Source organism: Cariama cristata, unplaced genomic scaffold (genome assembly GCF_000690535.1).
Source record: "Cariama cristata isolate BGI_N322 unplaced genomic scaffold, ASM69053v1 scaffold4532, whole genome shotgun sequence".
Lineage (NCBI taxonomy): Eukaryota > Metazoa > Chordata > Aves > Cariamiformes > Cariamidae > Cariama > Cariama cristata.
The window spans coordinates 68,055-87,743 of NW_009604359.1; the positions used below are offsets into that span (position 1 = coordinate 68,055).

At 34.8% G+C, this 19,689-nt stretch overlaps 1 protein-coding gene across 1 annotated transcript in view; it reads left to right on the forward strand.

Annotated features, from left to right (window-relative positions):
* Nucleotides 1-19,689, forward strand: part of CCDC91 (coiled-coil domain containing 91) — a 122,833-nt gene that overhangs the window by 54,397 nt on the left and 48,747 nt on the right. Inside the window, exons 7-10 of the mRNA XM_009695564.1 lie at nt 1,770-1,877; nt 16,864-16,956; nt 17,140-17,208; nt 18,976-19,152. Coding sequence (XP_009693866.1) covers nt 1,770-1,877; nt 16,864-16,956; nt 17,140-17,208; nt 18,976-19,152 — 447 coding nt within the window. The remainder of the gene's footprint in view (nt 1-1,769; nt 1,878-16,863; nt 16,957-17,139; nt 17,209-18,975; nt 19,153-19,689) is intronic.

Below are 19,689 nucleotides of genomic sequence, written 5' to 3' on the forward strand. Positions count from 1 at the left end.
GAATAATAATTATTTCTTTGAAAACTGGAAGTTCTTTATACCATTTAATAGGAATTTAACAGTCACCAGTTAAGTTTGCATGGCAAAGTGCATCAAGAGACTCAACCGTTGGCATGAGCAAGAAGCTATCTGAGAAATGGCATTGCAACTTAATGACCATTCTATTACTGTTTTCCCTAAGGTCAGAATTCAATTTTTTTTACCTTTTGTGCCAGTTATATGAAACAATTCTTGCCACAATAGTTTAGGCAAAAAAAACCTCCATACCCCAAAGTACAGACTCCATTTTTGCCAGTGATATGTGGCAGTTATAATTTATACGTGATAGGTTTTAGCATATAAAGTTTCACATGTAGAAATTATACTTCTTTGAGAGTTAAGTTTTTGTGATTGCCTGAATTTATATCAATAAAAGAACTAAATTTAGTAGGAAAGAAATTGACTTTTTTGAAAGTAAACTTATGGCTAGCTAAATCCCCTGCAAACACCAGTAAATGTATTCTTACGCTTTGATTAAAGTGTATGTTAAGCACCATCTTTGCCTTTTAAATCTTTGACCCTGTGCTGAAAACTACTGCCATAGTATAACATTACTGAAGAACACTGATTTTGGTATAAGAGGCTAATTAGTGGAAAATTTGGAAAGGTAGTTAAGAAATTGTCAACAGATTTTTTTTTTTATATACATTTTTGTTTTTTTTAAAAAGTATTTAAAATTGTATTTAGTGTGTGTTATGTCCCATGAAGTAAATATATCTCTAAAATAAGGATCGTTTGAAAGATGGGATTTTTTTTTCTTTGTCTGCGTTTGGGCCAAAGGTCTGTTTTCTATAAAACTTTTATAAAACTATCTGTTTTAACTTACACAGTAATTTCAACTACTTTGCTGTATTGATTACTAGTTAAAAATAGTTTGCTACATTCTGTATAAATAGCCCAATGAATATTTTGAAAGTGACATAAATATTTTATAATATTAGGGAAAAAGACTTGCATAGCATGAGTTAAGTAAATCCTGCATTAAAATACCATCATTGTTTAAGGAACCCTGAGTGTAGTTCCTCAAATGGTAATTTGGTTTTTCACATATCTTAACTTTTTTTTTTTTTATTTCTCTTTTTGCAATCAGATGCTGGAAAGTCTGCAGAGTTCAGTCAAGTGCATGTGAATACACACGTGTGCGTACACATGTGCTCACACACAGAAAGTTCCTCATTTTATCCTCTTTTTGTTCCTGTCTTGGTACTTTGACTGCCAGTGCTTCACATTTGAGTGTGAACTTCCTGGGGGGGCATTCTTTTATGTTTTAAATTACTCAGAATTTCCATCTGCTTTTACTTGACTTGTGGTTGTGAAGATCATGCTTGGCCCATGGGATCTTACGCTGTGCCGAGAGGATGTGGAGTTTTGTCAGCCAGGGAAATATGTCTGGCTTTTTTTTTTTTTTTTTCTTCAGCAGCTTTCATATGCTTCTCTTCTTGTGTGGTCCCAGAAAACTGAGTATATTTAACAGAAATACTCTCCCTCTCTATCTTCTGTGTGCTGCTCTCTTTTAAGCAGACTGTGTATAAGAAATCTAAGATCCAAAAAATTTTAGTCCTGACCGAAAACAAGGTAGTGTTACATAGAAAGGTACTTTAATAGTTGCACATTCCAAATTTATAACAGCATTCCACATTCTGGTTATACACAAGTATTAGTAGATCTGCAGTTACCAATAAACATCCCCATTTTATCTTTGTTGAATATTCTGTGCTTTCTTTTTGCAGGCACTGCTACAGTCTACAGTTCAACAGCAAGAAGCAGCTATTGAAAAACAGTATATACTAGCAATTGAAAAACATTCTCACAAATTTGAAGAACTTCTTAATGCTCAGGTATGGATGTGCACATACAAAAATCTTTGTGATGTTCTTTTCGATTCGGACCTTTTCTGTTTGAAAAAATATTAACATACGTGATCACCAAAGAAAATAATCGATCTTTTACCTTGTGTCCTCAGTATAACAGTAAACACGAGGATTTAAAAATTCAAAATAAATAATGACTCTTCATCTGTTGGGTTCAAAGGTGTTTTATAACACTTAAACTTGCTTAGAACAGATTCAAGAAGAGTGTAGCAATGAGAAAAAGTCTCAGAGCAACTTAATACTTAGTCCTTTAACAGCTACCATTTTCTGTAGTCTTGGAGAAAACACGCAATTATTTTTAATTTACATAGTTAAATGCGGGATTTGATTGTATGGATTTGCACAAATTTTTGGTCCTAACTTTTTGGTGCTTCTTAGATGGTAGACACAAACATCTGTTGTCCAAATGTATTTTTATTTCATAGAAATATTACATAAAAAATAAAAAAACATATTTATGAGGGATTACATAATGATTAGAAATATATATGTATTTAAAAAAAGGCCTATATTGGCTCATTTAACATGACTTAAGTAAAAGTTCACTGCATAGCAAGTATTTGGAATCACATCGCTACTGAGTATCTGAACAGTGTAAACCTGGTTTGTTATTGAAAATATCTTGGTTTGACTTAAGTACAGCTCTTGAATCAAAATAATAATGAATGTTAGTATGTAAGTTTAAAAAACCTGATTTGCTAATAGCATCCTGAAGTTGTTTACATTGCTATTAACAGTTACCTTTTAAGTAAAAACTTACTAAAAATACAAAGGATAATAATTTTATTTAATTTTCTTGGGGTATATTAGACCTAAATATGTAAAAAGTCCACTTGAAGTATTCCACCATTTCCGACAGTGTTTTACGACCATTTCACTGTTCTGACCATATCAATTAGCACTTTGTGCAAACCTATATTAAATATATAAGCATCTGTATAAACAGTATGAAGGAAAGATGTAATGGTTTGGAGAAATCAATTCCATCACAAATAAGGAGTTTACTGCACGGAACTAGAGTTATTTAATGCGTACCATAAAGCTCTGCCTAAAAAGCAAGTAAAATTGAATTTTAAGAAAATGTTTTGTGTTTCTGAAATGAACATATTGTTTACTGACTCAATGTAATTTTCTGAATATTAAAAAGGAGCAAATCTCATGAAATCTGGAAGCATTATATAAAGATTTTTTGAGGATGTACTTACAGATTGAGCAAAAATGTTGCTCCTGTGATCTGTTACGTTTGCGTCACAAACCAAAAGGTGGGGACAGAAATGTGAAAACATGTTGAAGAGGTTCAAATTTACCTGGGGAGAACCAAACAATGTGGGGGAGCTATTCTTGGTCATAAGACAGGAGAGTACTTACGAGATAACGCAGTGCCCAGTTCACATCATGTCTACATTTAACGGAATATAACGCCCTCTTTGAATCCCAGAAAAGCTTTACATTTTGTTCACAAACTTCCAAGTCATTTCTCATTTAACTCAATCAAGTTTTATCACCTTTAATTGCAATAGAAAATTGGGATTTTGAAGCCTAATCAAGTACACAAGTGTGAGTGCTTATGATAGAACTACCAGGTTTAATAAAATAGGATTTACACTGGTAAATTTTGTTCACTTGTAAATCTTTGTTGGAAGAGATCTGAGAAATGTGTAGTATGTTTTTATTATTTTTGAATTCATCTATTCTTAAATGTATGCTTTGGTGGGTTTTTTTGACTGTTTTTGTTCAGGTGATTTTGTTCTGTGCTAACAGTTAGGATTGCTGAAAGAATTACTAAAGATTATACACCAAGTTGATTAATTTCCTATGTTATGGGCTTGTACATGCACATCCACCTTTACGTGGAGAGTTATGAGTATCTATATCACTGTAAAGAATTTTTTTTTGGTGCAGCAGTAACCACACAGCACAAGTATGTACTGTACATGAACATAGCTTCTGGGTTTTTTTTGTTCCCTTCTAACATTCTTGCCTTATAAGCAGTATTTTGCCTTCAAACTTTTAAGCCCATGTAAAACTTTGTCAACCTGCATAATTTTTTTGACCTCACTTCCCATTCCTTTGATATTTTCTGCTGTTTTGTTTCCCATTCCACAAAATCAAGATTATCTTATGTAATAACTCCTTTCTCATGCTTTCTCCTAATCCCATTTCCCCCCTAAATTCCCATATCCCTCCCTCCCAAAAGTGTCTCTGAGAAGAAGGAAAGGCTGTTTTTTCTCTGCTTGTCTTTAACCTATCGTTAAGAGTTTATTGAAGTTTTTGATTTTGAAGCTGTATGTTATCAGGGTGCTGTGCCTGTGATGGAGATGCAAGTTAAAAGTCTGTCTAGAGAGGTGCCATACTGCTGATACGGTCAGCGTACAAGGCTGTATCTTCCAGAATAGGGGAAAACGTGAAAGACCTAGTTCTATGGTTCTATCTCAATTTCCCACTGGACAAATTTCTGCAATTCATCTTTGATTGTTAACATGTAAGGTTTTGCTAGCTATAGGTAATATCATTGTCACCTACAGGAAGGAACCATCAGCCCATCAACACAAATTGTCTTCAGTTCTGTATCTTGTTTCAGGTCTGTCAGCTAATTTTTCACTGTACCCTTCTATTAGATCTAACTCCGTAGGTCTGCGGTTTAGGACATTGCTAAAATCACAGAAACTTCTCCAGAGTAAAATTCTGAGCCATTTTCTATTCTGGCCCTTCTGACAGATTCCTTCCCCACCGATCCTAAAGTAAGAAAGTTCTGGTCTATTTTCTAGTTTAGATTCATCCACTTGAAGTTCAGTGTACTCTCTGACATACTATACTGAACTGCCTCTCGGTGAAGTGTCCCTCTGTATTAATCGTTATCAGTATCCATTGCTTTTGAATCAAATACTTGAGAGATGAGCTGGCCGTATCAGTTACTATTCAGTTACTGCCCACAGATGCCAGGTATTTCTACATCTACCTGTTTCTTGTTCTATTAATGTCACTTGTCTTGACTCTCTGATCTCAAGTGTCCCCTAGGTCTGGGGCTTATGGGTCCCTTTCCCCTTTCCTGGAATGTGTTGAAAGGATCAGTTCCCTCAAAGAAATTGATGATCACTGTAATGGATGCTTCCTAGGGAACAATCTCTAGGGCTGCTGTTTTTTTCAAGGAAATACACTCTCGTATCAGCATTTCACAAAGCAAACCAGGCATTCTCATGGCACATTGAGGGGCACCAGGGTCATGGTGTCCTTTGTCGATGAACAGGACAATAAGAACTCTTCTTTATGCCAGGAATCAGTCATGTCATATACTGAATATTTAGGAAAGCAATGCATATCAGTTGTATGTTTCTAGCATTTGAGGATATCAGAGCAAATGTCATTGGAAAACATATATTAGTTTATTACAAGTTGGAAAATCACAAATTTCATCCTTATTTTTCTGCTGAGACACAAATATATTTGGTGTTGCCTCTTGAAAAGGAACACCGACTTTGATCTTGTGGTTTAACTCATGTGCTGTATGAAAATACATACTGAAAAACATGATCAACAAACTTTGGAATAGAAATTTTTAATACTCAGAAAATGAAGGGACATATAACAACAAGTTAATAAAAGTGCTTCAGTATAGTCAGGTATTGGCCAGTGCTAGAAGTGAGATGCCACATGGGGTAGAAAAATATGTATCTTGTAAAGTATGACTATTAATAACATACTATTAATAACACCCCCGCCCAACCTGAAACAAAACCCAAACCCAAACCAGATATCTGACGGTAACATTTATCTCTCTGAGAATATTGACAAATGTAGATCATAGTTTTACCTTCTTTAGTAAGTGCTAGCAATCTTTTATGACAAATGAGGCATGGAAAAAGTCTACAGGCTGTGCATACTTTGATTTTTAGCGGGAAAGAGCAGCAATTATATATATATAAAATTTAAGTTCATTGAATATATCTCATACTTTTATAGCAATATGGTTTCATCACTGAGACTGTGACTAAGCAATTGCCTGGGCTGGATGCAGCTGGCAGAGGCAGGTATCACTAGCAATATTCTAGAATAGACTGCCTTTCAGCTTTCCCTGTTTTCTAGTGTTTGAATAGAAGCAGTCTGTTCAAACATCAAAATAGGTTTTTCTTATAGAACACAGAGAAGACATAGAGACTGAGTAACTTTAAAAAGCATGGACCATAAAAGGCACCATAAAAGGATGGAGTAAGCAAGCATTTATGATTTAGAAGTACTTACTATGTAGGGCTATGATATTCTAAGGAATTTTCTCATTAAGGTTGCTAGACCATGAGCATGATAATGTAAAAGGAATGACCTGTTTTCACTGCAAGCCCTAAAAATGATGATGTATCAGAAATTTCTCTCACTATTCAATCAAAGTAGATGGTGTTAAAAATGTAGACTCTATTGAGGTTGATTTTTATATTCTTTTTAAAACAGTCAATCATCTGGGTATTAAGGTAAAATAAAATCTTAAATACCTGCAGCAAATGAATTCTCATTTGTGAGAAATAATTTTCCCTCTATTTATCTTGTACTTTCCTTTCCTTACCTTGATGGTCTCCTTCCTTACTGTCTTCTAAACAGTGTGAAACAGGCATTCTCGGATGGGGAGGGATTAAAGTATATGTGAAGTGAGGCTCAGATCACACATGTCCGTCTCTAAATTATGACTTGACAATATTCCTCTTTTTCGCTATGTCTTCTGGAGGAAACACTATCCATCAAAGAGATACAACTGGACATTCTGTGTAGTGTTTTCAAGCATGGATGTACTTAAGGGGGATATATTTTACTGTCATCTTTAATTCTGTTAGTCTGCCTATTTTCCATTTTGATTCATACAAGAGAAGAATAAAGACAGATAAGAATTAGAAGTCTTAATTGTGTAGTTCAGTTGCATGCATATTGCTTTCCTGGGCTGGACTTATCTTCTTCTGCTCAGTAAACCCTTAGGGATGTGCCTTAAGTAAGCGCGGCCTGCAGTTTTCCTTTGTATACAGTATATTATGCTGAAATTTTTTCCATAGTTTAAGAAGCCAAAGGAGCTGCTAGTGTAGTTGCTGAGGCAGAACAGTACTGAACGTGTCACACAAAAATGAAAGAACTCCATTAAATGCTTCCTCTGCACTTCTGCATGTTGATGTTTTTTGTGATGGTTTTATGTGAAGCTATGAAATAAATCTCACATTTGTAGATGCAACAACATTTAAGATAAGTAGAGTTAGCCCCCTGTCCTTAGTTCTTTTTCCACTCCGCTTTATCATGATGTTGGCTGTCATTTGTATGATAAATAGTAGTTCAAAATCTGTTGGATGGTGCATGAAATCTTGGACCCTTTTTTTGAGACACACTCAGAGAAAGACCGATTTAGCTTCAGTTTGAAACCCCTTTGCTGAAAGGTCAGTCAGAATATTCATTTCTGAAAGTTTCATTTGCTAGGACTCAGTTTTTTGAAGTGTATGATGCTTCCAAGAACAGCTTATGGACAAGCAGAAAACTGATGTGACAATAGTAATGAGCTGCTGGAATGCAATAGATCCCTTACCTCTCCAGTATTTGGGCAATACATTTTGATGTGTTTTGCATAGTCTTCCGTGAAGAGTACCAGCAAGTCCCCCAACAATTCCTAAAATGTCAAATGTAAAAAGTATTTGTCTTGTATAGCAAGTGATTGTTTGTATGCCAGAGAAAATGTTTATTTCATTCAGCAACCTAGTTCCACAGTCAGGAAGTATAATTTTCTGTTATTTCAAATCTTGTTTTTATATCTACTCATAATGTGTAGCATGTTTATATAATAATGCTTATTTTATGAACTTTGATTATTTATGTTTTCCCCTTGTAAACAAAAGAGGAGTTCTGTGTTTTTCCCATCTAATGGTAGTAATTGTGAAATCTATTTAATGCCTGATCTTGAAGGGAGCATATGCAAACTAGATTCCTAGAGAATTTTGAATATTTGCATTTTTAGAAGACATTAACCAATTTTTGCAGTAGTAGTAGGTACTTGAACAATCTTGAAGACTTACAGACTGAAAAAATGAAGACTACAGTGGACATAACCTTTCTGGTTCATTCATCCCAACTATGATAGGTTTGGAAATTCTTGAGAGTATTTATCATGTCCCCTTCTTTGGGCATTTCCACTCGGTTCTCAGAAATCTTGCAGTTTGCTGCTGTGGGAATAATTGTTTATTCATTCCCTCTAAAATGAAGTATTTCCGATCAATCATTCCCATTACGTTTTCATCCAATTTACTTTGCGCCTAATCTCTCATCCTTAAACATCGTTCATCTAGATGTGTCTTTTCAGGTCTGCCGCTCTTCTGCCAAGAGAAGAGTTAGACTTTCTCAGAACTTCTTCATCCTCTGGTAGTTCCTGATTGTTTAAAGGGGGAAAAAAAGTATTTATTAGAATCCTGTTGTCAGTTTGAGTCCTTTATTCCTAAATTCATAATACCTCCTTGATTTCTGCGTATATAGAGAGAACTAGAGTGAAAAGATCAAGAATCAGCTCTTCCTGTGCTGGGAAAGCTTTTGTTTGTTTGTTTGTTTCCTTAAATCCTGAAAATTTGATTTATCCTCACTCTGTGTTTTGGTTTTGTATGTGTTGACTTTTTATCCAGTATTGCTTAGTATTTACCTCCCAAAGTCAAAGTTACCTTGCTAGAGTCTGAAAAGGCATATCTATTTTTTGAAAAAATGTAAATCTTTACCAGAGTCTTCTAACATTGAATCTGTCCACTATCGCAAGCTAGCTCGAGAGTGATTTTGCAGTGTCTTTGCCCTGTTAATTCAGCCAGGATACTTTCAGAGTCTCAACCAAAAATCTTATTTGGAAATTGCAGTTATTTCCTTGGATTTATCAAGTTCCACATGAAAGTAACTCTTTAGTGTGATTTTTGATTTCTATCTTTTGTTTATATAACAAATTTCCTTAAAATCTTCATTACTTGTTAGGAATTTATGTCATTAACTCTTGTCAATACTGAACAATGAAGTAATATAGTATGATTTTTCTCCTCAATTATTTTTCTGTCAGCTGTTGTTGAAAATTGGGTTTTTTTTTCCTCCGTTTTGCTATCTGCCGTTATTGAACATTTTGCTGTTTGTATTTTAGGAGTTCATTTCCTTCTACTTTTCCTGATAGACAGACCAATTCTGTGAGAACTCATACAGGCTGTGAAATTAGTTAGATCACAAAAACAGAAGGTCTAATTAATACTTATTTTTTTTTCCTTTCATATTTTTACTGAAGTTCCTTCGCTCTATATCCTTAGGACCTTGAAGTGTGTGGGTTTTTTAATAGTCTCTATTACTGTGTACGCTTTCTGCAAAAAGTATTTTCATCATTAGATGACTTTATATAGCTTCTTACTTTATTTATAAAAAAAATGAAGCGCATATGCAGAAAAATGTTTTAAGCTTGATTTCTGCCTCTCTTGTACCTCAAATGACACAGTTTACATGCTGTGTGTGTACTGCTGAGTGGAACCCTGAGTATGAGTATAGGCTTTTTTATTACTGTTATTGTAATTTTTCTTTGTATTTTCATTGTTTTAACTTTCCTGGTTTAATAATGTTTTGCTGATTCCTGAGCTTTCTCTTAGAGAAGTTTTGCTGCTTTGTTAGACACTTGGACCTCAAACTGGCAAAAAGACACAGTTCAACCATGCAGTAATAAGTTATAATTTGAGGAAGTGGAAATATGTAACAGATGTTGGAATTCTTCAGACAGATTTTCCACCTTGCACTGCCAAACACTCAGATGCCACAGATAGTAAGGACAGTGTAGGAAACCAGTTATGATTACCAGATCTTGTCATTTGACTTAGGCATAGTTTAGCAGCAGTGAAGAAAAGGTGCAGTATAAAAGAATATGCTGTTAAATATAGCTAGCCTTTCTACAGGAGCAGAAAACTATTATTACTGTTTTAATAAGATTGCCTTTTTCCTCAGGATAATATTTTGAATAGGATGTAGAAGTGGACGTATTTTGATGACATTACAAAACCGTGATGCTAGAACTGTGTATTTTTGTTATGTCATCTCCCTCTCACATAGAGATAGTGTTTCCCACGATCTGTGTTATTTCTTCCTACTGTTAGATTCCTTCATGAGAGACAGAAGTAAAAGTAGAACTTTGTGGGTTAAGAAGGTTTCTTGTTAAAATAGGTGAACAAATTTGAATTGGTGAATTCTTAAAAAGCCCGATCCAGTGGGTTTTTTTATTCCTGAATCAAGTAATGAAATATTTGCTAAATGATTCTGAAGATAATTTTTCCCAAATCTCGAGGGACAGGGATTGTTCTTTGTCCATGTATAATGAAGGTACAAAAAATATACTGGAGTTGAGAGGTAAAGTCTTACTATGCCTGTGTTTTTTCTGTTAAACTACTACCTACAGTTGAGTTTCATTAGATTAAAAAATTGAGTGGATTTTTGTTACAAGAGAAACCGATCATTCACTGAGGGTGAATTGGACATACCTATGTCTTAATGTACTATTATTTAGAATGTTACTATTAAAAGAAGGTTCCCAGTGTCATTTCATTAGCGTGTGAAAATTGTTTCCTCAGATGAAAGATCTGTGGAAGTGTGAAATATCATTATTTTGTTGCAGTGATCCTACAAATAATGCAGGCTTTTTTTTTTCCTGGTTAGTATTAGGATAATCTTATTAACTTTGGTTGTTCTTTGATGTTGTTTGCGGTTTTGTTTTTGAATTATTATCTGACTACTTTTACATAAGCTATGAATAGCAGGTAACAAAATGAATTTATCCATACTGAATTTGGTGTTCTGTGCATGATGATTTATTCAATATTGTGAAGGAACCAGTCTACAGAAACATAAATTGGATGCCTATTATTTATAGCAAAAGAATTGCATCCTTATTTGTGGATGAAATCCTGTACTCGTTCTCTTTTAAATGAAACAGTACAGGGCCCAGGAAGGAACTATCTGTATTTTTAAAAAGCATTTCAGTTCATGCAAGACACCCTATTTTCTGTTTTTCTTTAAATTTGCAGTTTACGATTAATAGGAATATGCAAGGAAGTATAACTGTACTAAATTAGAATTAGTTATTAATAGCTTTAATACAGCATTTTAGCTGTAAAATAGTTCATATCCTGCATTATTTCTTTTACTCCATGAATTATCATAGTATATACTGTGTAACCCTTCAAAAGATGCTTACCTGAAGGAAAAATGTCATGATTCCTCAGAAATAAATTTGATATATAAAAATAACAAAAAAGACTGACTAGTTGCTATTGTGATTAAATCTGTTTACAATGTCTTCTGTGACTCACATTCCAGGAAAAAAAGAAAGATTTTTTGATTTCTTTTTTACAGGAATCAAGAAAAACCACAGGACCTCTGTATTTATATTTGAATCTACATCAAACAATTTTCATTTGGAACCATTGCCTAGAGAACTTCTTGCAGGGAGGAAAACATTGTAACCTATTTTTGAATGCCTTTTGTTTTAAGTTGATTTTCAGCAGACTCTTCTTGACCCTCTCTTGCTGCTTTCCAGAGAGCGGGGTAGAAATACTGGCATTTCTCTCCACTTTGGAATACCACTTTTTAGAAAAGTTTACCTTTTTTCTTTTGTTGGAAAACACTTCCTTGTGTCTCATTGGGCCATCATGTCCCACCACAATTTGCTCTTCAGAATTTTTAAACATCAGAACTTTGCACTCTTAACCCTATACTCCCTGTCTAAGGAATAAAAGGAAGCAAATTATAGCTTTGTCAGAAAGAGGGCTAGGTCAGGGTGCTGGGCTGTGGAATTTAGTTCATGCGAAGTGATGCATTCAAGAGCTATACTGTTTGTTGTACCTAAGCTAAAGGATTTTCAGTCTGGCTGAGTATCTCTGCATAGCGTTCTGCTGTCTGCTTTGCCTTATACAGAACATGCACAATGTGAATGTGCAGCCTAGCAAACTTACACTGGCTGAAAACTTTCTTGTTGTACTAAAGTGGACTTTTCACCGAGATTCATTTTGGCCTCACATTGATTCCTCCAGCGTATTTCCAATTCAGGACATCATTTATTTAATTATTTATTAAGATTGTCCATAGCCATAACTTTTCATTGATTTCCATTTTTGCGCTTTAGTCCAGAGAGTCGATAAAGTATATTTGTTTAATAACAGCTGGATAATTGGATTCAAAGCCCCAACATGTTTAGAATTGTCTTACCCGTTTTTTGGTTCTTGGATTGTTGATTAATAAAGGAATCCCTCGCTTCAGCTTCCATTTAAAAACTTTATGGACACTGTCTTATAGTCTACATGGGTTAGGTGCTTTTTTCCAAACTTAAGGCTCCATAAGTAGGTTTCCATCATAACTTTGTCAGGAAAACTGGAATACACTTGGTTATTTTTCATAGGGCTGTTAGGTCTGATGAATTCATTAGCCTGCTTACAGGAGGCTGAGCACTCTTCCCTGAAAGCTTTTATTAGGTTTACTTGTTGAAGCATGGGCAATAACCTCTTGACAGGTCCAATCGCCAGGAGACCTCCAGATTTGACGTCCAGATAAGCCTAAGAGAAAGTGGCTGCTACAATGCTTGGGAATCAAAATCTGGTGTATGGATAGCTCAGAGTGGTGCCTTAAGTCTCAACACTCTTCCTTTATTCTTTTAATATTGTCTAACAGAGAGAGGAACGTGTTCATAATTCTTACCTGAGGAAACTGGAAATGTTGAATGAGATTCATGCAACTCACGTCCTTTCTTTAGCTTTTATTCCTGTTGAGAAGGGGAGGAGGTTATGAGATAAGTTAGCTTAGCTGTAGGCGTTTATCTCAGTGTGTATGATCTTTAATTCCGCAATGGTCTGTATTGTTAAGAGACCTTTACTACAGCTGAACAAAAAAATCTACAAGCCAAATAAATGAACCTAAAACATCCTGTTGTTTCCTGTTAGCTAAAATTACAAGAGCACTTGAAAGCTCTGTAATGTGTAAGTGCTGAAGTGAAATTGTCACCTTTTATATGTTTTTAACCTTCAACTCCCTCTAATAACTTTATCTGAAAGACCAACTGAGGAAGCACTGACTGTATGTGAAGTTCATCGTGGCCATTTAGTACCAGAGTCCAAAGTCATTCTGCGTACATCTAGAAAATTAATGTACCTAATGCTTCTATATAAGAACTTCTACTTAGAAGGTGTATGGATGATTTTTAAATCTGAAGTACAGAGCTAGTTGCCCTAATTTACAGACTAGTTCCAGAGGGGTTACCATAGCTTGCTGTGCAGAGACATTTAAACTAACAGCTTGGAATTCTATTCCTACATTCATTAATCATTTCCTTTGCATTACTGCTTTTCAAAGTCTGTCAGAATGCTGTCATTATACAGAAATAGCTAAAATTTCCTTGATCGCACAATGCACAGAAACCTTTGCTATCCATAACTTCCTACATTTTCTGCTCAAGTGTTACGCATAACCTAGATACCTGAGTATGCCTTTGAAAGATCTGTGCTTCTGTAAAAAGGAATTCACATGACAGGCTGGTACATTCTTTTCTATAAAATGGATTAATAATACCACTGAGCTGGCTTTATATCATTGTAATAAGCACAACTTTCAAGGAAATTCCATGGCTTCACATGAGGGCTAATAATACTGTGGGGCACAGTAACTTGGAAAAAATAAAAGTTCTTGATAAGTAATTAAATTTCTCATTAATTACATGTAGAATGGAAGCTTTCATCCTTTTTGTTGTGTCTATGCTAACTATGCAATATGGGCGTTCTGGACTTAAGACGTTTCAGGGAGAAGCAGTTCACGTAATATTTTATTCTGCTTTGTTTTCAGTTACTTCTTTTCATATAATTTATGTAATTTAATAGCTTAAGGTACATTTCTCTCTGAAAAAGAAAACTATTTGGACAAATATAAATTCTGAAGCTAAATAAACAATTCTTCAAGGTATTTCTCTAGAACTAGTACAAGAGAATTTGCTTTACTGGGTTGTATGGACAGCTGTTGCAACATTTGTGATGATATATGAACTTTTGGAAGTTCAGATATGAAGGTAACCGTTTATGGAAGGATTATTCCACATGAGTAAACATTTACGTTATAATAGGAAAGGACATGCTGAGCTATTTGCAAGAGACTTACAATCTTGAAATTATAAATTTTATGTTTCCATGAGAAATGTGGATTCTATATAATGTAAAAGAAGTTGCATTGAAATATGCCACAAGTTATTCGCTTTTATTTTGAAAGCATTCTAAATGTGCTCACAAATAGTTGCCTCTAGTATCTTGAAAAATAAGAACTAGTGTGTTTTTGTACACAGATACAATTCTTAATACAGTTCTCACTGAATTTCTGTGAATTCCATAAAACTCAAAATGTAATGCCATATAGATTTTCTAATCTACCAAGGAAATGGGAGATCCTAAGCTCAATCAAAGTAATCATACTGCAACTGACAGTCACAGCAGCCTTCATTTTTATGGTAATTGTTTACTTATTAGGCAACTTTTTTTGTAGTTGAAGTGGCAAGCAAAAGCAGTATCTTTAAAATATAAGATTTCCCTTTCTGCTTCCAGAAGCAGCAAACTGATTTATTGTATACCGCTGTCTGTATTTCCGTTTGTTTGGTATGCTGTATCTCCATGGAACTGGTATCTCCAGGTGGTGTTAAACTCCTTTTTACTGTAACAACCAACGGGATTAACATTTTCTTGCTTTGTGCGACGAGTTGGTTTCTGGATTTCGTTGTGCACTCTTCTTTGGGGTGGAGGAGGTACATTTTCACTTCAGAGATGTATTTAAGATCAGAACTTTTCAGGTTTCTGTCTGATAAAAAATTTTTGGTTCCAATATCTGTATTTTTTATGATTGCTGGTCTACCACAGGCCTATGAAAAGTATACTGCATAGTGAGGTTAGGGTCATGCGGAAGGCTGCAGTCATGAAATTATTTAATTTTCAGGGAGAACAGACGTTAATTGTCTCCATTGGTGGTGTATACATGTTCTATATTGTATTAATGCAAATGTCTGCATTGTTTCAGGACTTCCAGGATGGGCTTGAATGTCTTCTTATACATATATGTAAAATAAAATGTCTGAAATGGCCCTGAAGTTTAAAGGCTGAAAACTGTAGTCCCATGGAGAATGTTGTAAAATACATCTGGTAGCTGGCCCATTATGGCAAACGGATATATGCATACATAGTCTTAATATCTAACCTAGAAATCTGATGGTCAAACTGGAATTAATTACCTGCAAGTCTTGCACTAAAAATTCTAATCTTGCTGAATAAGTTGACTGCCATTCCGTTGTAGGTGTTTTAAAGATACAGGTGATTTTCTCTAACGAGCTCTCCTTAGAAAATCCCTCGCCGATTCTTGACTGAAGCAAATAAAGCTTCAGTCTCTTAATTGACATTAGTAAACTTTGATATGTGGTATGTGTCTGATAAGATATTTGCATATGTTTGTCTTCTATTGTGTCATTCTTTCAAATGAAAGTGAAATAACGGATTTGTAGTCTGTGCAGTCAGCCAAGTGAAGAGTCATGGAGATCGTCTAACTAATAAAATCCATTTATTGTTTCACCTTTGAGTTACTGGGAAAAAATAGCTTCTGTAAGTGCCGTGATAGTTAAAGTTAATGTCTGAAAATACCGAGTCCACAAGAAAAGTTAGTTACACATCATTAAGTATAACCATGCTGTGAATTTCACCACTCCTTCCACAGGTGTTTTCCATTAGAATATGTCTGCTTCATTCAGACCTATTTTAAGTAAATTCACAAGGAAATGCCTCTTTACATGTTTATCCTGGAAGGGCGGATAGGTGTTTTATTTTATAAAGCAGTCTAGAAGTTTTCTATTCTATTCTTCAAATGAAAAAATATTTTTCAGAACATAGTATTGCAGTTTGGTAATGTATTTCTAGCTGCCATTAGAGACACTTATAATTAAAACGTAATAAAATTCATGAAACAGAAATGGCTGTTTCTTAGAAATGCTGGTGAAAGGACTATTTGCCTGCATAATATTTCTGTAAAAACTTTATGTTCGTTATACACCTTTATTAATATAAAACTGTACTGTTACACTCTCCTTTTGGTGATCTTGTAAAATGTTATTATGTATTGATACTATACATTAAGGTTACAATATATCATCTCTTAAATAACTTGTAAAAAAGTATACTGACTTGTTAGCAATTATCTCATGACAAATGCCCAACATCAATAATTTCCAGTAATAATTTTTAGTTTTGGAAAACAGCTTAGCTCTTACAGACAAAACCCACATCTTTCAAATACTGTACTTGGTTTAGTGAAAAAGAGGTAAATGAGTTGTGATTAAGAACAGTGACGGATTAAACGTCTACATATAGACTACATGATCACTTTACTTCAGTGTTCATTTTTCCCCTGAAAAACTGTTCTGTATTACAAGAAAATTAGAAGAAAGCAGCATTCTCTTTTGCTCTCATTTCCTGGTTTTTAAAGTTCATGGTATCGCGAATGGTTGAAAAAAATACATTTGCTTTCTGCCCTGTAGATGTATAACTGAGAGCTAGTACAAGCATATTTTAAATTCTGCAGCTTTTAAATGAAATGTTTAAAGTGTGGTGTTGCTTTTGTGTTGTGTGTTAATCTTTATAAATTTTGTAAGTGTTGCTTTTAAGTAATGATTTTTTTTTTACCAGCTTCTTTCCTAATACTCTTCAGACTGAGAGGAAATATTAGATAATCAGGAAGCTAAACATTTCTTATCATAAATTTTTTTTCATGACATGACATCAATTAAAGGAGTGCCGTGTATGTCATTTAACTGAATCTACATTTTAAGTCATTTTGTAAGCAACTGACAAACCTAGGCATCTTGGATGAGTTCTTTTTGTCTGTTTTACTAGCAGACTGTGTTTACAATCATATGAATGTTTTCTCCCAACAGCATCAGCGACTTCTTGACATTTTGGAAGCAGAGAAGGAAGTGTTATCAGAAAAGATAGAAGAAGCTTTGATGCAGCAGTCGCAAAAACACAAGGTATTGCTTTTATTTACCAAAAAAAAAAAGGGGTCTGATCTGCACAATGTGATTCGTTGGGAATGATCCTGTCGCAATTATTGACAGGAAGAGCAAGCTTTCTGAAGCACTTTGACTATTCAAAATGATTTTTAGCCACTCCTCTATTGTGTATTGCAGTTTAATTTTTCATAACATTTACAGGAAGTGCTTGACAAATGTTTGGATGAAGAAAGACAGAGAAGTAAGGAGGCTGTGGCAGCTGCTGCAAAGGTACCTCTTGTTTAGTAGACATGCAATGTGGATTCCATGTGTGCTATTACAAATGCCAAGTTCAGCAACTCATTCTTATTTCATAACTAAATTTGTCAAACTCTTATGTTCTCATCTGTGTTCAAAAGAAGCTAGTTCTATAAATCATGATATCTGCTGTAGCGTATGCCTTAATAGAGATAGTCTATGTAACTTAGTTCTATCTAAGATAACCTCAAATTAGTTTATTTAGTCACAATATTGCAGTTCAGTTGTTGGTGTTACCTAAATATCTGGTTTTGTGATCTTTCACTTAACAACATCTTGATTTGAAGAGCCAGGTAGCAGGGTCAACTGATGATCTTAAGACAATTAGCATTGTGTCTTATTTAACTTTTGTTAAACGTGGTCATTTTCAGCGAGGACAGAACTATTTCATAATTCATATAAACATTTGGGCATTTTAACAGGTTTTCAATTATTTTAAGTTGATGTTTGACTAAAAGTGAGTGTTCACTTTTTAAAAAATGATTTCTTCTGTCTATTTTATTATTAAGTACATCGGGGTTAGGACAGTAATTTTGTAAATATTAAGCCATCTTTCATTTCTAATACTGCTGTAGAATCCAGCACAATAGTTCAGTTGCATATAATGATATGGGAAAACTAGTGATGTATGTTATGGAGCACAGTTAGTTAGGCTATGTTATCCTTTCCTATATATCTTCCTATGTAGTATATGCACACTAGCTGAGCACCTTTCTGAATAACATTAAGTAACACGTGAAACATCTGTTACATGGTTGATATCTAGGGGAAAATGTGTGAATAATAAAATATCTTAATTTAGTAGGGCATTTTTTTAACTTACATTTTTATTATATTTTATAAATGTCTAAATAAATAATCAAGTCCTAACAAATTGCGAGAAACAGGTTTATTTATAAGTGTAGGTATTTGAGGAACCCAGTATTTTTTGCCATTTATAACTTCACTTGTCCAGTTCTATAGTCGCCACCAAAAAGCACTGGAATGACCTGTAAGCTTATTAAAATTGAGGGGGCGTGGGTGTGGTTTGTCGGCCCATGTTTGTTTATTTTGAACTTCCACCTGCCATTATTTATTTGTAGATACGATGCAATGATTGCCTTGCTGATAAACATATCTGTGTGGCTCAGCATGTGTAGAGCTGTCCTTGTTACTTCAAATTCAGTGTGCGTCTTCTGATGATTTCATGTAACGATTGAATATAAACATAGGAAAAAAAAAAGATGAAACAGTACTTGTAGAATGCATAGCTAAGGAGGTTTGGGAGGGAAGATGCATTCATTTCAAGTATGTATTGGCTACTTTGCCACAGAAAGCGCTCAGACTGTTTTTGGACTTCAGATACTTGTAGATAAGAGCAGGAATATCTCATATGTGGGAATATCAAGCAGTGTAGAGAGGCCTGTGATGTACGTACTCTTACATGTTTTCTGCTGCATGTTTTTTGTGTTGGCATTAAGCAAACTACTTATGATACATTTTTTTTTTTATCACTAGGTGGGAATTTAAGATCCTTGCCTGTAACTTTCTTTTTCTTTCTGTAACTACAGAGTCATTGTCCAGTGGTAATACCTGCTTGGTAGCACCTTACGATAAATTTAAGCTCATAGTTCAGAAGTGAAAATATTCATGTCCCATATCTTGTCAGCTAATAGATCTCATTAGAAGAAGTAATGTATGTGAGTTAGGCACCCATGTTGGTTGTTTTGGTCATTTATTTGTGCTTAATTTTTTTCAAAGGCTGAAAAAGAAGTAGTGCGGGAGGCTGTTCTGAAAGCAGTAGAGGAGGAGAGGAGAAATATGGAGAAGATTCATGCAGAAGAAAGAAAAATGTGGGAAGCAGAACGTGACAGAAATAAAGAGAAGATTGCCCAGGCTGTTGGGGAAGCCATGCAAGAGCAAAAAAAGCATAATCAAGTTAGTATATTTTACCCTTCCATGGACCTGCTTTGTCTATTTTATTTTTTCTTTTGAATGTCTTCCTAATGTTATGGTAGATTTTCTTGTGGCATTTATCATTCATCGCTGTGCCTAGTTGCTATTTGCAATGCACTGTGATCTTGTTAGTTTATCTTCATCTAGACTATGTGTGGAGGGAAGGTGGCACATACAGAACAAAATGCCTACGACCTCTTCAGGTACATGTATCGAAATGAGATGAATCATAGAATCATTATGATTGGAAGAGACCTCAAAGTTATTGTCAAGTCCAACCGTATACCTGATGCCACCATGCCCGCTAAACCGTGTCTTGAAGCGCCACATCTAAACATTTCTTGAACACCTCCAGGGATGGTGACTCCACCACCTCCCTGGGGAGCCTGTTCCAATGCTTAACGACTCTAACAGTGAAGAAGTTCTTTCTAATGTCGAGCCTGAACCTCCCCTGGCACAGCTTGAGGGGAGCATGCCGTGTAAGTGCCTGGTTTTGTCCACTGACTTCAAAAGGAGCCT